This window comes from Phallusia mammillata, chromosome 4 (genome assembly GCF_965637545.1).
Source record: "Phallusia mammillata chromosome 4, kaPhaMamm4.hap1.1, whole genome shotgun sequence".
Taxonomy (NCBI): domain Eukaryota; kingdom Metazoa; phylum Chordata; class Ascidiacea; order Phlebobranchia; family Ascidiidae; genus Phallusia; species Phallusia mammillata.
In genome coordinates, this window is record NC_137255.1 from 9,660,882 (window position 1) to 9,684,731 (window position 23,850).

Genomic DNA, 23,850 nt, shown 5'->3' on the forward strand with positions numbered 1-23,850 from the left:
CCCTGTTAAGGCGTCGTCCCATAACCAAGTTTCGGGAAAAAATGATCTTGGTGTAGGTGAGCTGAGTCTTGTAGACCCAGCGGCACTCCCAGCAGCAAAATCGAGCGATTCTACTGACGCTACTGGTGAAAACGAATCCTCAAGAAAATATATCGGATAGAAGTCTGCAAATTAATTATGAGCAAAAATGTAACAGTGTGCTAAACATGGTCCTAGATCGCTGGGTCAATGCTATTTTAGGGATATTTTTTAAAGTGTTATAAGTTATGTGCTGCAATAATGTCTAATTCTAATTCTGTGTTATGTTGTTTAAAAATATTTAAAGGGAAGGAACAGTTATGCCTATACATATCCTTTGCTTTGGTAACGAATGTCAATTGTCAACATTTTACTTGTCACTGCCATCAACTTTCTTAAACATGAAAGCTCTTTTACGTTTCTGCTTTTCTGCATTTGTGTCCGCAAATTACTAGCAAACAAACGACAATTTAGAAAACCATTTCCATATGTAACTATGCTATAATTCAATCGCTAGCGAATGTCATAACAAAACATACAGGACAAGCAAAATTAAAAAGCCTTCATATTTTTTTAAACCCAATACCGTGTAAATAGAGTTATTCTATTACCATGTCTCATGATAGAAAGTTTTGATCATCAGTATGAAAGGCTACATTTTTCTAACAGCCGACAGTGAAACTTTTCTAACAACAAATTTCCACCCAATGCTATTTTCTCGCTCTTACAATTATTTTAAAATATGGAAAGAGGCGTCATGTGGAGAAACATCTTCCTATCCTCGTCATTTCGAATCAAACAAACCAAAAAAGTAAAAACTATCTAACACAATACTGTATCACATTGTTTCGTGGACGGTGGCAAATAAATATTATACTGTTGTGTTAACAAGTCTAAAAGTAGAAGGCAGAAACAATTTCAAACGTTTTGAAACCAGTGTTGTCTTCAAGAGAAAAGAAAAGCCAATGTCAACAACAAACAAATCCGTAAACCAACATGTTTCGCTTTGATATTAACTCCTCTGAAAAACAAACGTAGGATTTGTAACAAAACCTTGACGAAAATAACAAAACTGTCCCAAACTCCTAAGCGCATGTATTGCCCAATGTTGTCTGTGAATAATGGCGTAATCGTCTCAAATATTTTCTTCACCTAATTGTTTGTACATAAGAGTTAGTTACACCAAATAGTAACAGGCAAAACCACCAGCCATTTTAGTTTGTAACGATATCCGTATACCCAAGCGTCACCGCATCTTATCATATCACCGCATACATAACAAGCATAAAAAGCCACCAGCGTTTTACAAATACCCTGTAATTGAGCTATCCCATAACCAGGTCTCAGGGAAGAAAGATCGCACCGACTTAGGAGCAGATGGAGCCTTTGGGCGACTTGGGCCCGCTTGCGCTTGAACTGACAATGCTGCGAACGCCGGGGGCACGCGTCCGGCTATGCCGCCTCCTCCAAAAGCCATAATTCGGTTGTCAAAATAATGCCAAATGTCTGCGATAAGAACACCCTGTTTTAAGCTTTATGTTTTTGTGTTAACGTATGTATGCGGTAATAACGCTACCATCTCGCATATAATAGCACAGCCGTATAAAATGCGAAACCCACAAGTCAGATGCGTACAACCAATACCCGGTAATCGATTCTTCCCATAACCACGTTTCGGGAAAGAAAGAACGTTTTGATTTTAGGGCAGGTGCATTCTTTTGGGGACGTACTGCTGAAGGAACTAGGGAGCGACTCCAAAATCGAAAATCCAATATAGGTCCACGAAAAACTACGACAAGGAATTTTTATAGTAGAAAAAAAGTATCGGTGACATCGCAAAATAGCTTAGAAGCTGCCTATAAATAACTTTCACCCTTTGCCTTTGTTGTTTACAGCCAGTGGGGTATGTAGAAATTGTTCCAAAACAAACTATCAAAAAGACGGAGTTATCAGTGCTAACATAACACGCTGTCAATGGTTTACATTAGGCTTAATGTGCATCTACTATTTAGTAAAGAGCAACGACATGAACAGCGCGTAATCTGGTAACGCAAAAACGCTTTGGAAAATGCGTTACACGATTGAGATGTGTCCGTTGGTTTTCTGGCTTTTGTGTCCAACATTTTCGAAGATGACATGCATAGCTTGACGTCAATAGATCCCTATAGCAACGGACATGGTTAGGTAAGGGCGTGTAGCTCTATTATTAAAGCTGGCTTGTAATTCCAACAACATGTCTGACGTAACTGCTGTGCTAAAAATTGACCATGTTTTTTACAGATATTGACAAGATGAAACACCGCTTTAAAGAAATTTTGCTTGCGATATCGAATTTTAGCTCTTTATGTGTCTTACTTCAAATTCATGACTAAAAATATTTTGTTCCAGTGCATAGACAAAAATTAAACACTGGGTAAAATGAAAAAGCCAGGTCACTAAAACTATACCAATCAAATAGACCATTGGACAGTCAATAACTTTCTCTACAACATTGCCAATGCCAAGAATTCGCGTATTTGACTCCGTGAATGTTACAGTGTCAGCCGTATTACATCTTTGAGAATATAATACAGCGATGCTTTACATAAAATGAATTGATGATGTTGGTGACCACTACGTATGACTTCGGTTAGTGACAACGGGTTTATTAACTTAGTACCCAGTCAAACTCGATTCCCAAAGCCAGGTTTCGGGAAAATAAGACCTTGGTGTGGCCGTAGCAAGGCTTGATGAAGCACGGTTTACGGCTCCTTTGGATCGAAGTTCTGGCGAAAAGGCCCGGGCCCTTTCAGGGACGGCCATCATACGATTAAACATAATCGGTCTGAGAAAGCGGTCTGGTAGGACAAATATAAATGATTAAGACCAATTACTAAGAAGCCTGCAGAAGGCGTCAGTGTCAAATAAAAATCAGCATTTGAGCATTTGGCGTGCACTCATAAAAATAAAAAGTAGCCTTATCCCCTTTATTAAGTTATGTGGTTTGGAAATTAATGTTCCTGTGGTTTAGAACCAGTTTTTATCATGTCTTAGGCAAAGGTAGATAATGTTTTTTCGATTGCATACGACTGCCATGTGAGCTAGTATGAGATTTAACACCGGGGTGGGGCCGTTTGAAAGTGTATTGGTTGGCTTTTAGTTGTGACAAAAAATTCTATTAAAACAGTTGCGCCAACATTGGAACTGTCTACAATCGCTCAAAATCAGCCGATTGACAAGCTATGACGTAACATGTAACCGGAAACGCGTCACGGGCAACTGATAAAATCGCCTGGCGTCAGAAACGCTACAATAAAATGGATTGCAATTGTCGATACACAACAGCATATGGCATGAAAATGCATGTATGAAGCGTGATATACAGGACCTGCATTCAACAAACTGTGCTGCATACAGATAAGGCAGCCCCACACAGCCTTATACTACTGAAACTGAACAAAAACATAACTAAACTGAACAGGCTACAAGCCAAATCTGCCTCACCCGGTAAACTTGTTCTCCCAAAGCCATGTTTCAGGGAACCAAGTTCTTGGAGTAACTGTCGCTAGACTTCCCTTTCTGACTCCACTGCTTATGCCAGCCATTTGTAAATTAGGAATTAGTGGAGCAGCATCTGCGTATGCGTAATCCACGCCTTCATACTGGATTCCCCAACCATAGTGATCTATGCGATTTAAAATTTGCACATTTGCGAGATAAGATATGACCTGTAATGTTAATTGTGACCTCTAGCATGTATAACGTAAGCATTGCGTGATTCTTGGTAACATACAGGCTCGAAATACACCATGACAGTACGCTACCCATACATTAGGGTCATAAACCGAGGTTAACTCCTTCCATGCAAAATGGTACCACCCGATTCGTATGACACCGTCTACATGAAATGGTATTACCCACCACCAATCCACCTATACTGAACTACAATTTACCCAGTAATGCTGTCGTCCCAAAGCCAGGTTTCAGGGAAAAATGTTCTAGCTTTAGGGGCGGCTGATTTGGGCTGGGCGCTCTGGCTTGCTATTGCACGGCCAACGTTGGCTCGAGCTGGGACAAAAGCTACAGGCGCCGGGCCCCCATCAAGGGCAAAGGCCATCTCTTGGAAAATTGGAAAAAAGTCTACAACAATATATATAAAGCTGGAAAGGCTGTTCTCTATACATAAAACTGTTAACGTTAAGCCTGACTGAAACCATATCAATTTTCGCCAAATTAGTGTTTTTAGAAGGAAAATTACTTCTCTCCGATAAACACCTATCTACCTATCCACAGTCAAAACCAAGGACCCCCAAATTTAAAACGTATTTTTTTGTCAATGTTTGACTTAAATTAACAATTATTAAATTTGCGAATTTCAATATGACAGATCCCTAAAATTCCAAAGTCGTCGAATCAACAAGCACAAGCAAAAAAGGAAAACATGCAACTTACAATCTGGGGCTTTCTTGTAAACGAGTGCATCTGTCAATACAATCATTCCAGCTTCCTGTTAAACAAAATACTTTCACAGTTTCTAATTTATTTCAGGCTACTTTAAAATATGTATTTTTTATTTTTAAAATATGTATTGATATACAAACCCTACATTGCAAGGCTGTTTTTTGTTGTGGTGCAGATAAAATACAAGGCAAAATGACACTTTTTAGTTTGTTTTTGCAATGTCTTTAATGTGTATGAAAAAGAAGCTAGGCGAAAAAAAGTTTTTGCATATGCTTTTCCAAACGTTTGCAAAATGACAAGAACAATATATTATGCACATAAAACTAACCAGAAAATGTCGCTAAAGTTGTGTTACTGTACATCAAGAATGCAAATATTATAAAAGTCAAAGCAAAAAACACCTATATTAGTCATATTTGTCATATCTGCATGAGTCACGATCCAACTATTACATGCAAAAATTTTCGAAAGTATTTCAAGTGTAATGAGGTATTAGCCGTAATTAACGCACGCAACCTCGATTTTTACCTCGAAGAAGTAAATCCAGATTATGAGATAAGGATACCTTAGGGCTACAACCAATGCTGGCTAAATGCGGGTTTATTACTCTTGGAAACCAAATGAGTCTACAATGTAAATGAAGTTCGTATTGATTTGCAAATATTTTTGTAAAATCTCCGTAAAATTTGAGTATATATTCCATGATATTGTTTGTACGTTGCTTGCACTAGTTTACCACACAGAGCTCGTCAAAACAACATTTGTGGGATATTTAGGCCTCATTAAAGTAACCATATTGTTTTCACAGACAAGCAATAACAAGTGTACGTACCGAAAACACTTCTGAGGTATCCTTAGCACCTGACGGGATTGGGTACCACCACCACCATCTCCAGTAATCAGGAAGAGAATTAGTGTTCGAATATCCGTTCAAATCAGTGACAACCTTAAATTCAAAGTAAATGGTTAATGTACGGTGATTTAAAGGGTCATTTGTTACTTCAAATGAACGAAATTAGCTTGGTCCTGTATGTGAAAAACTAGTGTTGTTTGTGTATATTATGATACTAAGTAACTTTCTGAAAAGTTGATTTGAGATAATTTTACTCGTGTACATAGACAAAACAACATGCATAATGGACCATGTCACATCACAAAAATCAACTTAAATTGGGTATAATTTTTTGTTTCAATAAAATGGATTAAAGCATCCTAAACAACTATATTTTTTGATCTAGTTCGATGATGATATTATAAAGGCGGTATTTTATTTTTGACAGTTGTATAATTGACCTAATAACCTCAAAACGTTACCAATTAAAAGTTACATGTCACAAACGATAACACACCACCACGAGATTTAACATCGCACATCTACATGGTTGAACGGCGTAAACAAGGCCACCTAGCATAAGTGCGTAATTACATTATGAGTCACCAATAGCGAACTCATTCAACCTCAAACTACGGTGATTAAAACCGCGCAGCAACCCTTGTCGCTGCAAGCAACCTTTGAAACTGAAAGAACCCGATTGTTGGCTGGCAACGTGAGAAAATACTTACCCTTTCCTGCGATATGTCGTTGCCCGATTTAAGAAGCAATACACTTTGGTCGATTGCGCGAGCACCAACATATGAACCGCTGCCCGAAGTCTGAACCTTGATGCTGACGTCAGTTCCGGCGTCGACACGGTCGGCTGAACTCGTGACGGTAACCTGGAAACAAAAGTGGATTTGAAACATGTCAAAACTACTTTAAGCATTAGATAATAAAGTTTGTAGTTATTTATTGCGGTAGCATCATGAAATAAAAACATTTTAAAACATGTTATTGACCAAGAAAAGAATCTTAAGACAACACACAAAGATTTCATTTAAAAAAAAACACTTAAACACCTATTCGGTTAACTTTCACACAAAATTGGCACTAAAATGTCCGAAGATTATAATTTTAAATAGTCGTCCCATTTTCTGCTTATGGTGTAGTAACAGAAGCAGTAATAACAAGACGCCCAACGGGTGGACAAATCGTTTTGTTAAAATTTAAAGCGCAGAAAAGATGTTTGTCCGTGATTGACCGCTGTTTTAATATGCTAGCGTAACATTGTAACGGACATTGTGATGTCATACGACACATCAGTAAAAACAATGGGAAAAAGTTCACAAGTTTACTCGTACAATGTAAGGATACATTACTCAAACAAACTGATGCATAGTTACGTAAAATCAACAGAAATGCTGTATAAGTGTGCTTTATAAAAATAATAAACACCACTTCAAAATTGTTTCGTTTCCTTTTATTTAAGCCGCCTAAGTTACAGCAATTAGTACATGGGTCGTAGTATCAGTTATGAAGGGTGCAATTTTTTAGGGTTACGAACCTCGTACTAAAGTGTACATTAAGCTCTACAAATAAATTTGCTCATATTATTTTTTGTCTTCACGGACCCCTGAACCACCCCACAGAATTTTTTTTTGTATTGCCTGCACGGACTTTTAAAGCGCAAATCAACTGTGTTACTTGTTATTACCTGATTTTGAAGTGCAGTGCTCACAGTCAGTTTGATGTAGTCGGCCACAATTTCACCATCGTCGCGAACATACGATCCCAGAAGTTGAACGCCAGGAATCATATTATGAGTGACGTCAAACGCGTAGTCACGTGACGAAACAGGTGGGCCCGAGATTGTTTCGTCTCGTAACACGGCACCTCTTGATAGGGTCTGCATTATTAACAGAACATTTTTTAAAACAAAAAGTGGCGGTTTTTGAGGTTTGCGACAATTTATACATTTCTTTTCGTCCATTTTTGTGAAAAGAATTTAAAAGCAGCAATTACACATTTTGCTTTGACATAAACAATAGACCAAACCGTTAACCCCCAAAAAACATTATGTCCTTACAATAAAGTATATACATAGCTAAATTGGTGTTAAAGCTAATACTTTTTGAAACAGGTCGTTAGAACCAGTGCAAAATATGTTTGGACACTTATAAACATAAAACAATCCGAATATTTTTCTGATTTTCTTACCATTATTCTAATGCTTGGTACTGGTGTAGTTGTGCGAATGGAAACTGTGGCTACATCTCCTGGACTAACTGTGGAGCTATCAGATGTAGTGATTTGAAGATAAGAATTTGATGGGGACTCTGCACGGTCCACACTCCAGTGTTCACGTTGATAACTGGTTGTGCCATGTATAAAAGCCTAAAATTTATGTAATAAAAAAATTTGGTTAGGCTTATATGAAATTTATATACAACAGAGTTTTCTTCCAGAACTTACTGTAAAAGCAGCTTTGGAGAAATCAGTATCTGCTGCCTGTAGGGTGAATATCACCACACCATCAGGGGGGATTGTGTGGTTGGTAGTGGAAACATTGTGACTGTATGGATTATGAGCACTAAAAATAGTATTCGCTATTAAGCATTCATTGAATCAAAACACATTTGAGCAATAATATCTTTGAAAAAGGATTTGAAAAAACAAACATGTCTTCGTTAAACAAAAATAAACAAAAACAACTTAAAATGCTGTGTAGAAACAACATAATACTGTGTGTGTTACTTAACTTACGTGTAAGCTGTCTCAATAGATAGCATATTGTTTAGGCGATCACTTTCCATTAGTGGCTGGCCATCCTGTTCTGTGACTTTGATCTAAATTTCAAATGACAACCATAACTTATCAATACATACCACCAACAAAGTATTACTTACATATGCAGTGTAAAACAACCCAGGCTTGATTGTGTTTGGTTTGTAAAGTGCTTCAACTTTTATGTTTGTAAGCTTCACATCGATTTCTACTGTCTCATTAATAGTTATGTCGCTTTGTCCATCAGTTACGCTACCAGTGACACTAATCTTTTTTTCAGAAGTTCCATCCCAACCCAAAATCTTCTGGATTTGGTCGATCGTAATAGTATATTCACCAACTCCATCAAATTTCTGTGAATTTACAACAAAAAAATGGTCTGGAAATGTATTTGAGTGATTTTTTCTCAATCAATGATTGCTTTAAACCTCTATTGCAAAAAATCCACAAAAAAGTGAAACAAAACACTTGACTCTGATAAGTATTTATCAAGCAAAATAAAACAGAAACAGAAATCTGGCAAATTTAATACAAAATCGCGGATGTTTTTTGTAAAAATTAGGCTCAAGGCTATTGCAATTGTCTTGGAGTTTTTTTGAAAGTAAAATATATTTTCTTATAATGCCCTTGTACCCAAGAGTGTTTGATGATTTACCTATCGATCTTATTTACATCATTAAACTCAAAACTTATTTCTTAGAATATTTGTATGTGCTACCCAATAAATACCGGAAATGGCTTTGAATCTGTCCCCTGCTTTGGTATACTTGAACCAAAGATTGATGGTCTGTAATAAAATGCTGGACCACCCCATGTGTTAGCCAGAGTGAGCTCTATAGATGCCTTCCCTTTGACAGGTTTTCCATATGTGTATCTAAACACAAAAATGAAATGAGATTTTTTCAAACATTACAAAGTAAACATGTGTTTTTTAATTGTTACATATATACAAAACACACAGAAAATTTATTAGATACTAAAAAGCCATCTCAAATCTTAAACTTACGTTCCCTTAAGTTTTATTGTGATTCCTGCAGATCCAGGGTATATAAAAGATGGTACCTCCAACTCAACTTTGAATTTGGGCAGTTTGTAAAGTTTTACTTCAACTGTCATTTCCTCTTTGTAGCCCTTTAAAGTAAGTTGTAGGTCAAAATAAAATACACTTCTTTAGTGTAAAAGCAACTTCAAAATGGTTACAGGCAAACATGAAAACTTAACAATAACCGGTTCAAGAGCAAAAACACATCTTGAAAATTAGGAATAAATATTCCAGCGACCTTTAGAATAAGCATCTGACATGAAATACCAAATTTACATGGTTATTAGTCAACCACAAACAATAACACATTATAGAGTTGGCTTTAAAAACCCTCCGCTGGGATTTTAAAATTAAAATAAAAACAGGCAGCAAATATTTTATTAGATTGTTAGTTAAATAATACCATACCAATGTTTCAAATGTGATTTTCCAGTTGCCCTTAACAGCTTCTTTGTTTAATGGAAATTCACTTCCAGCCACACCATGCTCAAGCACCACATCAGTTTCAAGCAAAATTGTGTTGCCATTTGGATCTTCCACAGAATAGCTAACATTTCCAAGCAGAGGACGGAGATCAGGTTTTAAAACCACAGCCCGAAATTTAACTAAAATAAAGAACAAGTTTTTACAAAATTCATATTTCGTTTACAAGTTTGTACTTACTTGTTTGTCCAGGTTGATAGATAGCTTTATCAGTTTGTATTAAAATTGACAAAGTTTTGGAGGCATATGTAAATGCAGATGTTGAATTGAAAAACAGAGTTTCTCCAGAAACTGTGTCTACACCTGTGATATTCATGTTAAACTGAGTTGCCCCATCATATCCTCGTGGAATCTAAATAAATGAATATGTAGTGTCATTAAATTTAGCTTATTGTGTGTACAATTTGATCCTAATATCCATACCTGGCCCAAATTGATTGTTGCACTAGAACCTACAAGCAGAAGAAACATATATTGTAGGTTGTATTTTGGTGGTGTGCATTTTATTTGTTTTCCATACCTGAGTTTATTACAGCCTGGTTTTGAAATGATATTAAGTTATCTGGTGTGGAAAGTTTCACTGTAACTTCTACTGGATTGGTGGACTGCAAAATGGAGATAGCGGGAGAAATGTCAAATCCTGGACGAATGACTTCAGGAATATATACTGCATATGTGCTGAAACAAGAAATAGGCATGTCATTACAGATTAAATTTAGGACAGCACAAAGAACAGCTTTGCCTATTTTTTGTTGGGAAGTTTTCACTTACTTTTCTCCGAGAGCATTTCCAATCAGCACAAAGAGGCACACAAACAGGGAGCCTCGTAAAATCATTGCTTCAATTGCACCTGCTAGTTTCTGTTGATAATCGCAATTCAGAATAAACAATCTACAACTGCACAAAAAATGCTAGTTAGAAATGTAGTAGCTAAAAATACCACATTCGCACTTGCTTTTTGTAAACACAGCATGTCGAAAAAAAGTACAAAAGATTTTGTGTAAAAATTTACGCTTTCACTCGATAAGCCCAGTGCTATATATATCTTACACAAACGTCATCACATGCTTCGCGAGCAAATCTGCGTGCGTCAATTTCCGAAAGTTTGCAAAAAATGCGCAAGCAATAAAAAATCAAAACTGGGAACTTCCCCTAGCAATCTCAGGCATGCGTTGTTATCTGCATGAACAGTTTTTTTTAATACAACAACAAACCCTAACATATATGCATTGCAGCATTGCTAAACGATTTGGTACTTTACTTTCCAAATGAAACACGGGAAAGTTGTTTTCTCAAAATCAACTATACAATACATTTAAAACACGCAAAGTTGTAATCATTTTTAACTCTGCATATTTCTGTTTTTCCAACACTTTCCAACACAAGTTATTTTGAGTTGAACAAGTCGGACATCAGCCTGTATGCCGCCACAACTTCCTAGCAACTCGCAAAGCAACTGAATGTCGTGCAATGCCACAGGCTGCGTTTATATAAGAACGCGACAAGTAAACACAAACACTGCTCCGGCAAGGAGCACGAATTGGAGTACCCTCGGGCCGATAAAGTTTTAGCCGGCAATCGTTCGAATTTACACTTTGGCATCCTGAGGAGTTCGAATAGAAAGGTTTGGGGAATACTTGAGATGTGCTTATGTGTCCCCTGAGTGTCCCATTCACGCTATCTAGGTCGCAATGGAAGATATCTTGTAAACACTTATAGGACCGCAGCACGTAGGCAATATGTTTCGTAGCGTTTAATCTTTTTGTTAAAACAGATTTTCTCCTGGTGAAATTTAACTGTATTTTGTTCCTTTCGCTATTGTTTTTTTTTGATTTTAGGCTATACCTTTCTTTATTTAAACTTGGATGCAGAAGACCAAATAAAATTTCTTTCCTATTGAGTCGCATAGATGATTTTTTGCATTATTAGGTTTTTCGTCATCAAAATGTTACGTTACAGATATCATCGATTGGATTTAATATTGCACAGATTGGTGGTAGGTAGATTTTGTTTAATTTTGTTTGCTTTGTCATAATTAAGCAACTATAGGCTACGGGTTAGCTAAAATTACTTCTTTTTCCTCAAAGCAATACGGTGACGTTATAGAACTTTCTAAAAACTACAATTTCCAATGATAGAAACCAAGCATAGGGGTTTTGATTATTCGATTTCGGTAGGAAGTTATAAAAAATAAATTGCACTTCAACTAACACTTAACAAAAGATTTCCCAAATCTTCAAGTTTGCTTTTATTGTTAGATTGTTTTAGCGTGTTGGTGGCAAAGCCGCAATAAACACAGCAGTGTGTAATGTCGATGCTTGCAGGCCAAGCTGTTTGCGTCGGTGTGACAAACGGAAAGCACAGATGCCAGTTTCAATTTTTGGCCTTGGGGTATCAGCAGAACTTGCGAAAATGTAGACCACAATTATGTTTTAATCATCAGTAGTGCTCGAGGCAATTCGACCGATTCTCGAAACCGCTTTAGTTTGCGGATTAAAGTGTAGGAGATTGAAACTCCCTGCTTGCCGCATTGTTTGTGAAGGAAGCCTATCACCTCCAGGCAACTTGCCAACTCGGTAAAGGAAGCAGAATTTGTAAAAAACTTACCGCACATTCCTACTTCTTGGTTGGGGACTATCCCCGTATAAATCTTCCTGGACCATCAACGTTCGCGAAGTTAAACGACCGCTGTTTATTTTAGACTGTTGCGCCTTGGAAAAAAAAAACTTTTGAATTGAATTTCAATAAGTTTGTCCCCGTATCTCGCTAACAATATTACTTGTTGTACGGTCATCTAAAACGGGAAAAATGAAAATAAAACTAACTTTATTTCGATCGTTTTTTCACTGTAAATTTTTTTTAAAGCTAATCACGAATCCAAATCAGTTTTGTATGTCATAGGTTCAAGTGCTCCAGGTCTCCAGGTATTTACTATTATTCCAGCGACAAATAGCGTCACCATTGTAATGGAAAACTTGTATCCGACTTCTTCCAAAAATCAATTTTCGTATTTTATGTTTATTTGTGTCCGGATAAGATGGAAGCAATGCTTTGAAGCGCCAGTTATTTAATAAATCACAACCCGCTATTTAAACAAATACTATTAATCTATAATAATATCATGGTGATACGTTTTGCATATTTTCAAATTTATTCCGCATTCGAATGTTTTTTAAGCCACTCAAAATAGGTTTCAGGTAAAAACTCGTTGATGGTATAAAATCGTAAATATTTCGGAAACTTTGCGGCACAAACTGAGCTACAAAAGGTTTTTCAAATAAATATAAAAGTCAGAGATAAATAAATTAAAATAAGTGGAAATTTTTCTTCCGAATAATTGCATTAACCTTCAATTGAAAAAAAACGCATCTCCTTACTGAGAACTTGAAACTATAACACTTGAATAATATGGATAGTTTTTTACTAACGTTTATTTGTTTCGGAAACAAATGTGCAATTATTTGGTTTTCGAACAATTGAGAAGAAACATACAAAGAAAACGTTATTTGTTTGTAGCAGTGGTTAACAATTAACAAACTGAAAAAAATTACCTGACTTTCATGAATATCCAACCACAGTTATTAGGTGGCAGACAAATAACAAGTTTTAGAGTTTTTAATGAACAAAAATTCTGCACTGCACTTTATCTTTAGCTTTTTTATGTGGAGTAAATTGTTCGCGAAACATTGCTTCGTTGAAACTTTGCAACTTTAAAACATAAAGATATAGTTCAGGTTTTTCCATTACGCGGGTCATTAAACAAACGGTAAAACATTGCACCATAGCAATGCAAAAGGATTAAATTTCTTTAATATAAATATAACCTTGCATGCACGATGACAAAAAAAGAGTAACACTTTTATGAATTGAAGGAAAAACATGTCAAGGACACGCAAAACAAAGTCACCCTTTACCGTGTAGTGCAAATTAATCACAGTACTACAGGCCTGTAAGTGGTGCAATAGCGTATCAATGAGCTTAAGTTATGTGTGGCATAGACAAAAACGTTTTAGAGAATAAGTGATATAGATCTACACTGGCAAGTCACTACGCAGCCGTAACACAGCCGTAAACGCAGTCACAAATTGCACATACCAATATTGGTTTTAAACTTATTAATAGCACATTCTTGCAAATGTAACGAATAAATGGGGGAAAGCATAGTAATTTGGCTAGCGCACAATCTCGACATAATATTACAGATAAATTTACAAAAAAACGTTGTTGTTTGTTGAGTCTCTGGTACATAGTATTTCTACTTGTGGGAAACTGAAACACTTAAATAAAGGTCTACCCATATATATTACCATGATAAAAGACTAAAAATCAAGTCACTTTTTTCAGGCACTTAAAAACTACATCAGTGCTTGGCACTACGTTAATTGTCGATGAAAAGTTCAATCGCTTCGCACACTATACTTTTTCACTGCGAAATTTGCTGGCGAACATTGATTTGTAAAAACTTTGACGATTATAATTGCAACACGGTACACAGCGAAAAAGTTATAGAACCGCGATTAAAAACACATATAACATCTGAAAAAGATTCATTGAAACAAGCACCAGCAAAAAGCAAAAATGAATTTGGAAGATAGAGCATTAAACTACTCACTGCTAAAATTGCATAGTAGACATTTATCACCACGTCGAGCCGTTTAACGACATCTACAACTCAGTATGTCTAGCGCCACCAGTGTCCAGATTCATCAGGTCCACATTTAACATTAGGTGGTAGTAGAGATTCATCGACGCTTCAAACGACTTGCGATGAATGCGTTCATCCCGACCATGTATTCTGTTTTTATGATGAATAGATATTAAATACCCTTTCCATCCGGCACATTATCACAACAGTTGATGAATGTGATTGATTGTTACCTTTTATTCTTAGTAAATTATATGCATGGGGAAATACAAGCTTTGTTTTTGTTAAAATATATCGAGCACAGTACCGTGCAAAGCTGAAATTGGTGTTCGAATATGACCCGAACCAGAAAGTAAAAGCCTGAAACCCTGTCTGAACCTAAATCATTTTTGAGAAGCCCATTAAGGCCTAAAAGTCTGATTTACAGGCCTATACATTGAATCCTCATGAAGGACAAAGACAACATACAAATTAAACAATAATGAACAATGCCCTTGAACAAGGCGTTAAAGGGCTGTTGGGCATTAGATCAGGTGCAGCAATTAGCTACTTAGCTAGTTAATTTATTTAAAAGCACAACTCTGGTAAAGTGTGTAAGTAAATTAAAACGACTTATAATTCCCCTTAACAATGGTTTACCTGTAAACGTCTTTTCCTGCCATTAATGTAGGATTAAATCTGTAAATCTTGTCCGTGAATTTGAGGTAGTGTCCCATGTCGGTGTTTGCAATCATTGTAACTGGAATGAAACCGGCATTCAATATCAGCGAATCGAAATATTCAGCTAATACGCAAAACCATTTAGAACTAAATAAAATCTGTAGGTACAGATTATTTTCAATATCGATAAAACCAAGGATACAAATTTGCTTGATAGATTTAGGGTTGGCAAAAACACTGAACATTAAAAAAATATTAACGTATCGTAAACATGGCGTTATCTTAAAACGGTTGCCGCTATTGACAAGCTACACGTGTTTGTTACTGGGATTAGTACTTTACAAAGACAAACGGTATGCAAGTTGATCAAAGGCAATAGGGCATGTGCTAGCCTATTACAAAGAAACGCTCTTAGTGTTGTTTTCACCTTGAGATTTGTAACTTAAATCACAGCTAGTTTTATTAAAAAATAAAACGCTCACTTGGTGCAGTGGTAGAGTCTGGGTAAGCTTGCTTGATGGATTCGCTTATTGTATCAAACTCGATATTGTCGTGGGGTGACGTGGGATGTGCTTCGTAGCCTCGCATTATTTCGACTCGTACACGTTCGTCGTTCATCACAGCTTTGTCCCTCGCTACCACCTAAGACATTCAATTGCTAGGTTTTGTCTTAGATGTCTGGCACCTAGCACAAGTTTATGCACGGCTTTTTGTTAGACAGAGGTGCCGAACCGCATGGCACAAAGAACCATGCTCTTGTAGATTTTATCCACAGTTTATCTTCTCGATTTGCCGAAATTGGAAAATGCATTCTTTTTTATGACCTGTTTACCTAAAGTGGAAATGTGATCGGGCATTTTTTTTAACAGAGTTCGGGTTTTCACACCTTGCCGCACTAGCAGCCCTGCGTTGAACGCAACACCAACCAATGTTCAACCGCAAATGACAAAGTTTATTTCTTACCTAATTTTTTTACAGCATGAAAAATGCCTTTATGCTTTTGTTTCAGGGAACTTAGCCACAGGTTTGTAGTTCAAGTGGAGGAATTGATTACAAACCCCACGTTTGCATACCTTTTTAAAGGAAAGCGCAAACAAAGATGAATCGGCACAATTAACAATCCAATATGTTCAACAAGTTAAAAATACAAGTCAGAGCAAATTTAGATGTGGCGAATGGGAAAACTCGAACTGTAGGAGTCTCATAGGCTGTTTTCCGTCAATGTTACGTTTCTGGCCATGACGAGCCCACGCAATTTCTCACAGCAACCCCAACAGAATCACAGAGGTGTTTCATTTGTTTCTATTTTTATTCAAACTTTTGGCCTTCTCGTGAGAAAGAGAAAGTTTTGACATGGCCGGAAACATTTGTGGGCAAAAGTTCTGGAAACGAAGCTGACAGGTTTTGCCCTTGAAAATAGCACAAAATTTGTATTTTCGCATGCATCAGTTGTGGTTTCTATTTATTCGGGCCGGGCTTCGGGCTTATACTTTCGGGCCCGCTTGCAACTCTGGTATAAGTATAAGTTGTAAAACATTTTGAATTCATGTTTTGCCGCAGTAAGCATTGAAAACATTTTGGTACATGTGCTGTGGAGTATTATCATTTACTTCTTTAGAGGCAAAGTCTATAAAAACCAACAGTCGGCATGCTACAAATCATTATTTTTTAACCTTTAACACAACTTACTGGGTAGAAATCAACCCCATTATTGCCATTCTGGTGCTGACCGCAATCAAGCTTAACCGTGAATAAGTGAGAATTTCGCCGAATGCAAATCAATCATTTAACTATGGAATAAATTATTCAAATTTACCAAGTTCACTTACCTCTGCGATCGTCTGTGAAGGGTGAATCCGATGATTTACAACTGCCCATGCACTTGGTGGGATAACGTTGTGTTTTATTCCGCCCCCAATCATAGTCACAGCCGTGGTGGTCCGCACTAAGCCTTTAGTTGTTCCTCTGGCCAAAACACGGGTCACTATTGGCTGTAGATTCACAAATAAGATTTTTTGGATTTTCTCGAAACAAAAACTTTGTTTTGTTAACACCGTACAATATATTAATACCAAACTGGAGGAACATTAACAAAATCGGAGGATAGAAACTATTTGCACATTTATCTGTGATTTCAACAGCTTCACTTAAGACCCTTAAAAACAACGATTTCGAAGACCCCTATTTTGTGTTTTAGGTATGCATGTTTGTTTGTTTTTTACTTTGGCAGTTTAGTCCTGATGACAAATAATGACCAAAAATGATTTAAGCAAGACTATACTCTGATTTTTTGCTTTTAATTTTTTCAAGTCAGTTTATAGTGTGTTTCTTGACCAGCACAACCACAAGCGTTACCTCAAAAAGCCACAGATTTGAGCAGATGATATTTAGTGGGAAAGACATGTCGAAGGACAGTTGATGTATCAAGCTTCTTGTGATGTCGTCGAAAATCAGCTTGTGGGGATTCTCCTCTAGTCTGCGTGCGATGCGTTTGATTATGCAAATGTTCTAAACTTTTGGCGCTTACACATAATCTGTGTGTTACGTAAAAAATCATACTCCATTGAAACATTACTCTTACGGGTTTCTTCCGATAAAAGTCTAGATACAGGGAGAATAGTGAGGTCATTGGATAAATATTTGCACTGTACTATCCTTAACCCCTTGTATCATAGTTACTGTCGCGTCTGGTATCAATCAAAAGGTCAATATATTTAGCGCTTTGGGGAAATTCCTATTCTCTCAAGCAATTAAGTCAAGGGCGGGCAACTTCTCCAGTCGGCGGGCCTGATATGGGAAAATAAAGTACTGGGCGGGCCGGATTCCTGAATCGATACATTAATCGCGCATCTATCCAGTGATTTAAATCGCATTTTTGACCACCTAAACCAAATACAATCAAGAACGTCACAATTGCAATACAGTCCAAACAATCTAACTGATATAACATAAAATTAATCACCACCGCAAATTTAATGCATACACAACAGACTTAGATACTGCCGAAACACTAACTAGGCTACACGTGTGGAAACAAAGGAAACCGTGAAAGCAGGCCACACACAAGGTTGGCAGTTATGTCGTAACAATGGATGTATGGTGCAATGGTAACAACGGCGGGAAAGTTTTTTGCTATTGGGGAGCGTTGCTGTCCGTTACAACTATAATTTGACGTAGTAAGCAAGTAGTGGGGGATTGCGGCAGACTGTGGCCGCGGGCCACATTATCATGTAAGACCAGAAACTGTCTGCGGGCCGCTCAAAATCCCGTCGCGGGCCGGATCCGGCCCGCGGGCCGTATGTTGCCCGCCCCTGAATTAAGTCATAGTTTCTTCAGTTTAAGTTTCGGAAACTAAAAAAAACTTAACCTGCAGCTACTGTACTCAAAATTCTTGACAAAGAGTGAACCAACAGCACTGCATAATCATAAGCAGAGCCTTTAGTTCTTTCAAACTATAGAATTTTTGAAAGAAAGATCTCCAAAACAGGTATATGTTTTTCTTGTTAAAAAAGGACCATGTCTGAATTAGACATGCACACACTGTGATAATATAAATTCAACTGCAAAAATTGTCACGATTTACGTAACGTGAGGATCAGTAGTAATTTGCTTTCTTCTATTTATATATTTACATATTGCCACAGACAAACGTGCGGTTACCACAAGGTTATTTATTGTCTAGCTATTTGTCATGTGCAACTACATACCATACCGCAGTCCAATAACAAGTTACGTTACATGCAAAGTGCCGGTGGTTGGTCCATTCATAAAACCAATGCATTCACCCAGCATGTTGTGATTCAAAGTAACATTTGCATTTAATATTGGTGTATGTAAATTGTCTTTCGGGATAATATCATGCACACATGTGTTTGTATTAGCATTGCCTGTCTGCGTTTTAATATTGTATCATTAATAATAAATTAAATGTTTCAAATCAAGAAAAAAAATTTCATTATTACTTGACTCGATTACCTTGATATTGCCTTTGATAGAATTCCGATGCTGGATTCAACAGGCGGGGCGGAGGAGTGACCTCCCTCGGCATGAATAGTTAAGTTGAGGTATAGCGATCCTTTCTCAGTTACTCCGATCCTGTATACATATAAGTACATGTTGTTGTGTGAGATATACCAATGTTAAGAACGACATTCTTTGTTATTAAAACATATTTCATTAAAAACGTTTTATATTATAAGTGAAATGTTAAGTTAATGAGCACTTGATGGAAGGAATACGTTTTATTGCCATTAGAAAACCTCGTCGTTGTTACAGACAATGGCATAATATGCATTTTAAAAGAAATTGTTTAAGACGAAGTACACAAAAACTAAATGCAGCGGTACATATGGGTGATGTAATGTGTGGGTTGACTATGGTGACATAACAAAACCAAATAAGACCATCGTTTTCACACACATCAAAAGGACAGCGGAAGTCTTTAAGTTGTCAGCTAGTATTTTGCCCCTCATTGTAAATTGCACTCCAATTTTGTCGTGTGATATTTTGCTGCACGTATTTCGGCAACAAGTATGTCAGTAAAACGTGTTAGCTCAACAAAATGTATTAGATTTAATATTACATCCCTCGTTGTAGATCTCATTATTTGATATTGTCGTGTGATATTGTCCTACACTTAGCCCGGCCAAAACATGTAGGCAAAATGTATCAGGTCTACTTGCCCTGCGAGATCTTTATTAAGACCCTTCAACAAGCCACGGGTGATGGGAAGGCCTTCATCGAGAATAAAAAGCAATTTGTTGACGCCACGTTTTCGCAACTCCTCAGCTATTTTTGCAGCACCATCTTCACCACCGACCTTAACCAAAACAAATTTACTTTGTAAGCTTGGTTTCAAAAATATTTAGGAAGTACACTAGAAATTGTAGCACCATTCATTGGTTTCCATAAATGCGGGGTCCATAAAAATATCTTGCTTAAACAATAAGGATAGAAAAAAAAACTGTTTTTTATAGAAAAACTGCTATTAATTTAAAGTTCTGGTTTGAACCTTTTTAAACCACACAAAATAAAAAAGATAGAAATTGTCTGAGTTTTGTTAATGTAATAAACGGATGTTTTGTTAGTTCTCAATGTAAACAAACCGTGCTTTATGTTTGGCATCTTTACCCCTCACATTACCATTTTCCAACATTTCTTACAATGTCACCAAAACATATAAAAGTTATTTGAATTTTATTTATGGATTAAATTTTGTGAAAAAATAATCGCCTGCCAGTCATCTAACCTCTTCATCATGTCCGTATGCTAAGTAGAATCCTCTTTGTGGTCTGATACCCCTTGATAGCAGAAAATTTAAAGCCTCTAGTTGCGCCTGCGAACAACAACACAACTTATAAGCTGTCACAGTTGTTCGATTGCCCGCTCTGGCATTTGTCAAAAAAGAAAGGTGAAAACGGACAAACAACGTTAAAAAATGCTGAAGTAGTAAAACACCGAACGCTCAAAAAGTCTTGGACTGGAATTAAGGCGTTAATTTTGGACATCAAAAAGTTCGGTCTTGGTCCAGTTGTTTTTATTCTTTTATATTTTTTTAGTGGTTTTTATATAAAGTTTGAGCAGAAACACTACCAAAACGATACGTGCTGACAAGATTTGCAGGCAGTTGTAACGTAAGTGCGGCATAATAAAAAAAGTACACGGATAACTTGAGCCTTATGGACAAGTCATGATTTAACTTAAGTTGCATATAAAGCCAAGTATGTACCTGTAGGTCTATAAAATCTATAGATTTTAGGAAAGTGAAAAAAGTTATAAACCGTAGTGCACATAATGTTTTACACTCTCATTATGTTTTGTGGTCCAGCAGATTTCGTCTTTCATGTTTAGCCGTCCTGTGTCCCAAACCGCAGGTTTAATATCAACAGATACATGGGATCCTTTAAACCTCACTCAAAGGAGAAAATTTGGGCGTCCTATTGTGTGACCTCGTGTCTGAATTTCCACGTATTATAAACAAAGAAGATACGAGGTACACAACACTGACTTTTCGCCACTTTGGATAAATCAATTCGGGATGGATTTTTTTCTAATGCTCTCCTAAATGCAGTGATAGTTAACTTTAATGCAGTGATAGTTATATTCGTCTGCACGCAGTAGCTGTACCCACTAATCCATTCAAACAGATTTCCTAAAATGGGATTATGGTGGTCTTGAAGGAATCTTATCTCTGGTCGAAAAAAAATCATATTACAAAAAATGTAAACTAGCTTAATCACGGTACAAAGCTAAAATTGTTGCAAATGTTAAATACGATTAGACTTATATACTAAAAGATTTTCATTTGTTTTGTCCAAATAAACTCACCATTACCGGACCCTTGTTATCAACTGCTCCTCGCCCGTACATCACTTCTCCTTCCTCCGCCTCTTCTCCTCCAAATCCCTCCCACTCCCACTCATCCTGGAGCACAGGAACAACGTCCAAATGACCGGTGAGTGCGTAAGGAGTTAAGCTCTTGTTGGAACCGCTAACTTCCAGAAGTAAGCTGTATTCATTTATGACATCGGGACGGACAATTGGCGATGTGAATACTTTTGGATAATCTGCAACAAAATTGTTTCTTCAAAGTGTGCTTTGCGAACAGTTTCTAAAACAAACCACACAATTAACTTTCCTGATAGTAATTATTTGTTACTTTACATTTGGCACAAAATGTTCGTTGGTTTAATCTATATCAACGTGATTGCCCTAAACCGCGTGAAATGCGTTACTTCAGATTATGTCTTAATTCGAGTAATATGTCTTCGATTATATGTTTGCTATGGCCAATAAAGTACAATTTTTTTATATTGAGCAAGTATCAGAAAGGTCAAAGGAGTGCATTACGGAAGTCATACAGGGTTTGAAACGGTTATCAGTATCAGATCTAAGAACCTGCATTACAACATATATTGCAAGTCAATCACCATGGCCATAACGGCTTATGCTTTTGACCCCGTAATCGCCATGTGATCGTTTCTGTCACACAGCCCAAAGTCAGCGCGTAAACTATTTCCGGACAAAAAGCGATAATTAGCAACAATTAAAATACGTCATCGACACTTTAAACGTCATTGATCACTTTATGAAAACATTAACACTAAAAAAACGTTACATTTTACGTCATGTTCAAAGCGTTTGGCGTCAGGTGTGCAGTTATTTTCTTACGTGCGTCAATTTTAAATTTGTAAAAATATACAAATGTTGGGTCTTAGGGCTTTTAAGAGGTTTGAAGTCAATCAACCAACTCAAATGCATTTTTTGATAATTTTATCATGGTTTGAAGATTTTTTCATTTTTTTTAAAATGAGCTCTTCCTCGGCGGGCCGTTTCGAAAAAGTTGTTTAACGAAGTAAAAAGCTATCAGCTGTATAAAGCGTTAATGCACACATAACATGTCGCATGCATTGTTTACTAAAGCAGCGTTTACAAGGTACAATCGTGTATGACCAGCAAGTACTCTATTTGCCAACAAGACATCGACAGTCAAATTTCATCTCGCTAACTTACTCTTTCGTATGAATTCAACCATCTTTTTCAAGGCTGTCCGATCGTAGTCATGAGGTTTTACGGACACCGTTGGAATTCGCAGAGCACCCTTTAGTCTTTCCCAAGCTTGAGTGCTATCGATATATCCTTCACTCTCATTGCGTTGGCACGCAGGCAGGGGCGTCGGCTTCGTCATAGATAAATATGCAGTTCGCAAAGCACAAAAAAAGAGTAAGGCCAAAATGCCTGTAAAAATCGCTTCCACCAGTTTTATACACTTATTCATTTTTAATTTGTTAAATGATATAAGAAAGTTCTAAAGTGAAATATAAACTATCTCTAACATTGGTATATTGTTTGTTTTATAGGCACGTTTCATTGCCGAAAACCGGTCTCAAAGAGCGCCTGCATTCATGCGCGAAATCTTGCAATATGCGTAAATTTCCTCAAAAACATTTCCTTACGCCCAGTAGAGGTTTGAAAATGCTGTTTTACTCAATAATTCAAATATTTCAAACCACTACCACATCACTGCAATCACTACCGCACGAAATTCGTTTTACAACCTGCTTTGAACTCGCTTTCAAACTTCAAATCTCAAACAGATCCGACTGAATGCAACTATATTTTATTTTCAGATTAAAAACTACCCGTATGCTTGCATAGCTTGCGTTGGACCTATCACACCCATATTCTGCTTTTTCTGGTGTATACTGATTGAACACGAAACAGTGCTTTACTTGCTGTCTTTGTACTATTTGCTTGTTACTTAAGGAGTTCTCTTGTCATACGACATTTTTTGGTTTCTGCAAAATACGTGACTTCCTGTTGCATGACAGTTGAAAGTCAAGACAAACATTACAAACTGCGTATTAACCACTGTATTACATTACACCAACATATATAATGTTTTGTGGCGCGTTTTGTTTTGAAATCATCGAATACCATCCGTATAGCCAAAATCAGTTTAAGACCCAGTTTTGGGCTTTACTGCATCACACAGCTCCTAACTACGTAACATTGCTGCAAATCCAGCAGTCAATGTCCATGCAAACATTTAATGGTGAGGTAAACGCAAGAGTGCTTTGCAGTATACCCTGTACTCACGTCTTTTATTACATTAAACACAAAAAACACCCTACTGGTATGTTTTCAAATTCACTTACCAGTACCGTAACCCTAGCGCAAGTCACCAGTTTCACAAGTTTGTCACTAGACCAACTTTTATATTTGTCTGTAACCGGTGACACCGGTGCCAGCTTATGTCTAACCGCAACGACTAAAGCTAACAAACCTGAGTGCGCATAACAGTCTGCAAACACGAGCTCGCAAACAGCTGGTAATTGTTTTAAATACCTGAGTCTAAACCTTGGTTTCTAAACATTTGTACTCTACTGCCTAAATTTACATTGTTTATCTCAATAAAACTTTTTGCTACAAAGAAGTCCTGGTGTTATAGTCTGACAAAAC

General features: G+C 37.0%; 2 protein-coding genes across 6 annotated transcripts in view; both read right to left on the bottom strand.

The window, feature by feature from the left end:
* LOC145222236 (CD109 antigen-like) overlaps positions 1-10,502 on the bottom strand; it is a 29,714-nt gene extending 19,212 nt beyond the window's left edge. For 2 of the 5 annotated variants that reach the window (XM_080088310.1, XM_080088312.1), the window contains exons 1-15: positions 10,356-10,502; positions 10,105-10,262; positions 10,008-10,036; positions 9,765-9,936; positions 9,510-9,706; positions 9,066-9,190; positions 8,789-8,933; positions 8,182-8,412; positions 8,039-8,121; positions 7,748-7,865; positions 7,493-7,669; positions 6,990-7,181; positions 6,022-6,174; positions 5,291-5,404; positions 4,450-4,504 (exon numbers count right to left, since the gene is read on the bottom strand). In XM_080088310.1, the coding sequence (XP_079944436.1) occupies positions 4,450-4,504; positions 5,291-5,404; positions 6,022-6,174; positions 6,990-7,181; positions 7,493-7,669; positions 7,748-7,865; positions 8,039-8,121; positions 8,182-8,412; positions 8,789-8,933; positions 9,066-9,190; positions 9,510-9,706; positions 9,765-9,936; positions 10,008-10,036; positions 10,105-10,262; positions 10,356-10,420 (2,014 nt within the window). In that variant the 5' untranslated portion in view covers positions 10,421-10,502. Of the gene's footprint in view, position 1; positions 165-1,331; positions 1,525-3,950; positions 4,138-4,449; positions 4,505-5,290; positions 5,405-6,021; positions 6,175-6,989; positions 7,182-7,492; positions 7,670-7,747; positions 7,866-8,038; positions 8,122-8,181; positions 8,413-8,788; positions 8,934-9,065; positions 9,191-9,509; positions 9,707-9,764; positions 9,937-10,007; positions 10,037-10,104; positions 10,263-10,355 lie in introns of all 5 variants that reach the window. The other 3 variants (XM_080088311.1, XM_080088308.1, XM_080088309.1) reach the window with 3 other exon arrangements.
* A 2,495-nt stretch (positions 10,503-12,997) lies between these two features.
* On the bottom strand, positions 12,998-23,850 carry LOC145224999 (N-fatty-acyl-amino acid synthase/hydrolase PM20D1-like). The gene is made up of 10 exons (XM_080091643.1): positions 22,402-23,850; positions 21,217-21,455; positions 20,138-20,224; positions 19,572-19,708; positions 18,865-18,984; positions 17,245-17,365; positions 16,719-16,880; positions 15,372-15,531; positions 14,869-14,968; positions 12,998-14,379 (listed from the first exon to the last, which is right to left on the bottom strand). Exons 1-10 carry the CDS (start codon positions 22,664-22,666, stop codon positions 14,250-14,252), a joined length of 1,521 nt encoding a protein of 506 aa, XP_079947769.1. The 5' UTR covers positions 22,667-23,850; the 3' UTR covers positions 12,998-14,249.